Here is a 3,561-nt window from a genome sequence, read left to right as displayed (position 1 = left end):
AGCTACAAGCAGCAGTGGAGAGCTACAGGAGGGGGCAGGGCAGCAAGCAATGAGGGAGAGTGGGGGGGTGGAGGGAGCTACAGGAGGGCAGGGCAGCAGGTGGAGAGCTACTGGAGGGCATCAGGGAGCTACTGGTGCACGGATTCATGCACAGGGATACTAGTCTATCTATATAAACAGGAAATATGCAAATTAGACCAGGACGCCATAATGGGTCACGACCAGACAGGAGGAGATTGCGCAGGCAGGGGAGACCCGGAGCAGAGACGGAGACAGAGACAGGAGCTGGCAAGCCGCTGGGCCCCGGCTCAGGCAGGTCCCCCAGAGCCAGAGCGGACACGGACAGGGTCAGGGGGGCTAGCCCGCAGCCTCCGCAGCCGAGCACAGGCCTGGAGAGGAGTCGGCGGGCCCACCTCCGGCAGAAGCAGCGCGGGGTCTGTCCGAGCTCCCGCAGAGGCGGCAGAGCTCCCTCCCAGCTCCCATGGGTGCGCGCAACTCGATTCTGCCTCCCGCTTAAGTTACATGGCTCCTGTGGAAGCAGCGTGGCTCTTAGCAGCGAGTTGCTGTTCCCGCCGGCTCCTGCGGAAGCGGTGGGTGGCCTACTGCCCGCGATATCGTGCGATATGTTACTAATATTATAATAAAACCCCGCACACCAAGGAGTATAGTCTTTAGTTTATGTGTTTGCTTCTTAAGTAGAATAAAAGCTCCTTGAATAAAGTGATTGCCTGTAGACCAATAGATACTCACAAGTATTGCAAGGTGCTTGTATCCAGGCAGGGGCTGAGTGACTTTTGGGTAAACATTCATTTGGGGTATATATCAATGCAAGTCAGAGGAGATTTTTCTTTATGTTTCCAGGTTCCTGTGGTCTCTGTGATGGCTACTGGTTCTTCCCTAAGGATAATGGAGTAGTAGTTTATACTGTTACACAGGGCAGTCAGGAGATTCTGAAAATCAAATTGAACAAAACCAATGAGATGTCAGAGATATGAATGTGGTAGGGTGGGGCTCAGATAGAAGAAGAGTACTTGAAGAAAATTTAAATTTGGCAAGAGAAGGACAGAGTGACAGGAAAGAGCAGGGACAACAGAACATCAGGTAGGAATTGGAAAGCCATTTGGTTTTATGCTCTCATTGTCTGAATGAGAAGAAAATGTCCCCAGAGGTAAACTGACTTTTCAATAGCGCATAAGACATAGTCCATAGAGGCTGAATTAGAGAAAGATGAACAGAATGAAGGCTGGTAGCAAGGGGAGAAGTTGAAAGTCAGAAGTGGAGGGGAAATGAGAGGCTGAATTGGTGTCTAGAGTTTAGGGAAGGAGCACTTTTTTTTTTCTTTTTTTTGGTGGTGGTTTGTTGGTAGAAGAAGGAAGTCAGAATAGAGGTATTGTGGAGCAGTTTTATTTAAAACAGAAGCTAAAGACAGACTTTCCAGAGAAAGAAATAACATCTGTAAATGAAATGCTGTTTCTGCAAATTCCATTGCTAGCAGTTCTCCTCGCAGCTGGTGACAATGAAGATGGTAAGAACTCTGGCAAATGCCCTGTTGGGTGCAAAAGTGTGTGTGTGTGTGTGTGTGTGTGTGTGTTTCTGTGTGGTGCAGTGTCCCCAGAACATACCTGGAGAGGAGAATGTCAGTGTAGTTCTCAGTATCCCGTACTCTGGGACCCTGTGCCCTTCTGAAGGTTGTTTGTAAAGCCTGGGGCACTGGGCAGCTGAATGTCTGCTGAGGTAGCCATGGCTTCCCTAATCTGCAGATTCTCAGTGTTTCCTTCCTGGCACCTTTCTTCATTCTCTCTCCTTCCAGATGCCTTTCTTCTCCTCATTCTCTGTGTTCTTTAGCCACAGCCTTCCAGGAGGAGATCTCATTCAAAATGATCCACAGCTCTTCCTTCTACAATGATTCCTGGGTGAAAATTCGGTACTCTGCTTGGTTGGGTGACTTGCAGACTCATGGCTGGGACATCAACTCTGGCAGAATTATTTTCCTGCGTCCTTGGTCCAAGGGCAACTTGGGCAAGGAAGAGATAAAAGAACTGGAAGAATTCTTCCGTGCTTTCTCCATTGAAATGCCACACGAACTTCACAGACATGCCAGTGAATGGAAGTTTAAATGTAAGTTCAATTCCCAAAATGGGGAGGTGCAATGTGCTGGGTGAGGGGTGTGTGTCTCAATGAGTTCCTTATTCCAATTTTCCCCCACATTCAATTTCTTCAGCATTCTCTGTCTGTACATTTATTTTAACCTATTGCACTACATTCACCCTGGGTTATTATAATCACAACTCTTTCACACTAAGTGCTTCCTTATTCTATTGCTCTCACCATTTATGTCACATTCTTTCAACAATTTGCTCACTTCATTTTCCAAAAAAAGGTCATTTTTTCCTCTTCCTTCAACTACCACCAATTATACTTTTTCTGAACTTCTGATCAAACCAAAGTATCTTCCGTTATCTCAAAGCCCCCATACTTCTTCTATTTCCTTTTTTTGATTCCAATAATTTCATCTTTTTATTCCCTCTTTCCTCTAATTTATCATCCGTCTTTCCTAGATCCCTTTGAGATTCAGATAAGAATGGGCTGTGAGCTGCACCCTGGGGGAGCCATAGTAGACTTCTATGGATTTGCTTATCAAGGATCAGAGCTCCTGCACTTCCAGAACAATTCATGGTTGCCATCTCCAAAGGGTGGAACAAGAGCTCAGGATATGTGCAGACGATTCAATCAGTACCTGGTCGTCAAGAATGTAGTACAGAGGATTCTCAGTGACACCTGCCCACGATTCCTCCTGAGTATCCCTGAGGCAGGGAAGGCAGATCTCCAGAGAGAAGGTCAGTCCCATATCCTTCCTCCAAGAATTTTCTAAAATTATACCTTCCAACCTTCCCTTTAAATTGAGGATAAGGAGTCAAGAGGGAGAAGGATAATAGGTGATGAATTCCCAGCATGTGATAGAAGTGTCTGTCTAAGCTGTGTGAAGATATGAACCTCCAAGTCTGTGTTAGAGTCCTTATCTGAGTATCTCTCCTGTTCTCTGCAGTGAAACCAGAGGCCTGGCTGTCCACTGGCCCCAATCCTGGTCCTGGCCGTCAGATGCTGGTTTGTCATGTCTCTGGCTTCCATCCAAAGCCAATTTGGGTAAAGTGGATGCGAGGTGAACACTTACAACAGGGCACTCAACAAAGTGATACCTTGCCCAATGCTGATGGGACATGGTACCTTCAGGTTTTCTTGGATGTGGAAGCCACTGAGACATCTGGCCTATATTGCCGGGTGAGACACAGCAGCCTAGGAGGCCAGGACATCCTCCTCTACTTGGGTAAGAAAAACACTGGGAATAGGAAGTGGATAATGGTCTACAAGCAGAGCAGGAGAGAAAGTAAAATTTGGGATCTATGGCCTCCAAACCCAAAAGAATGACAATAGATCAATAAATAAAAGACTTGAAAATGAGAGACCTGAGAAGTAGGAAGATGTTGAGGGTTAGATGAAGAGATTCAACTCTGCCGAGGGAGGAGAGAGCAGACCAGATAAAGATTACTGAGGCGAACACTC

At 46.7% G+C, this 3,561-nt stretch overlaps 1 protein-coding gene across 1 annotated transcript; it reads left to right on the top strand.

The window, feature by feature from the left end:
- Positions 1-1,464: 1,464 nt before the first annotated feature.
- On the top strand, positions 1,465-3,426 carry LOC102436405 (T-cell surface glycoprotein CD1a-like). Its single transcript, XM_006082741.3, has 4 exons — positions 1,465-1,525; positions 1,852-2,118; positions 2,559-2,837; positions 3,047-3,426. Exons 1-4 carry the CDS (start codon positions 1,465-1,467, stop codon positions 3,424-3,426), a joined length of 987 nt encoding a protein of 328 aa, XP_006082803.1.
- Positions 3,427-3,561: the final 135 nt, after the last annotated feature.

The sequence above is a fragment of the Myotis lucifugus genome, unplaced genomic scaffold (assembly GCF_000147115.1).
Source record: "Myotis lucifugus unplaced genomic scaffold, Myoluc2.0 scaffold_3, whole genome shotgun sequence".
NCBI lineage: Eukaryota > Metazoa > Chordata > Mammalia > Chiroptera > Vespertilionidae > Myotis > Myotis lucifugus.
Note: the sequence above shows the minus strand (reverse complement) of the source record. Positions and strands in the feature narration are given on the sequence as shown.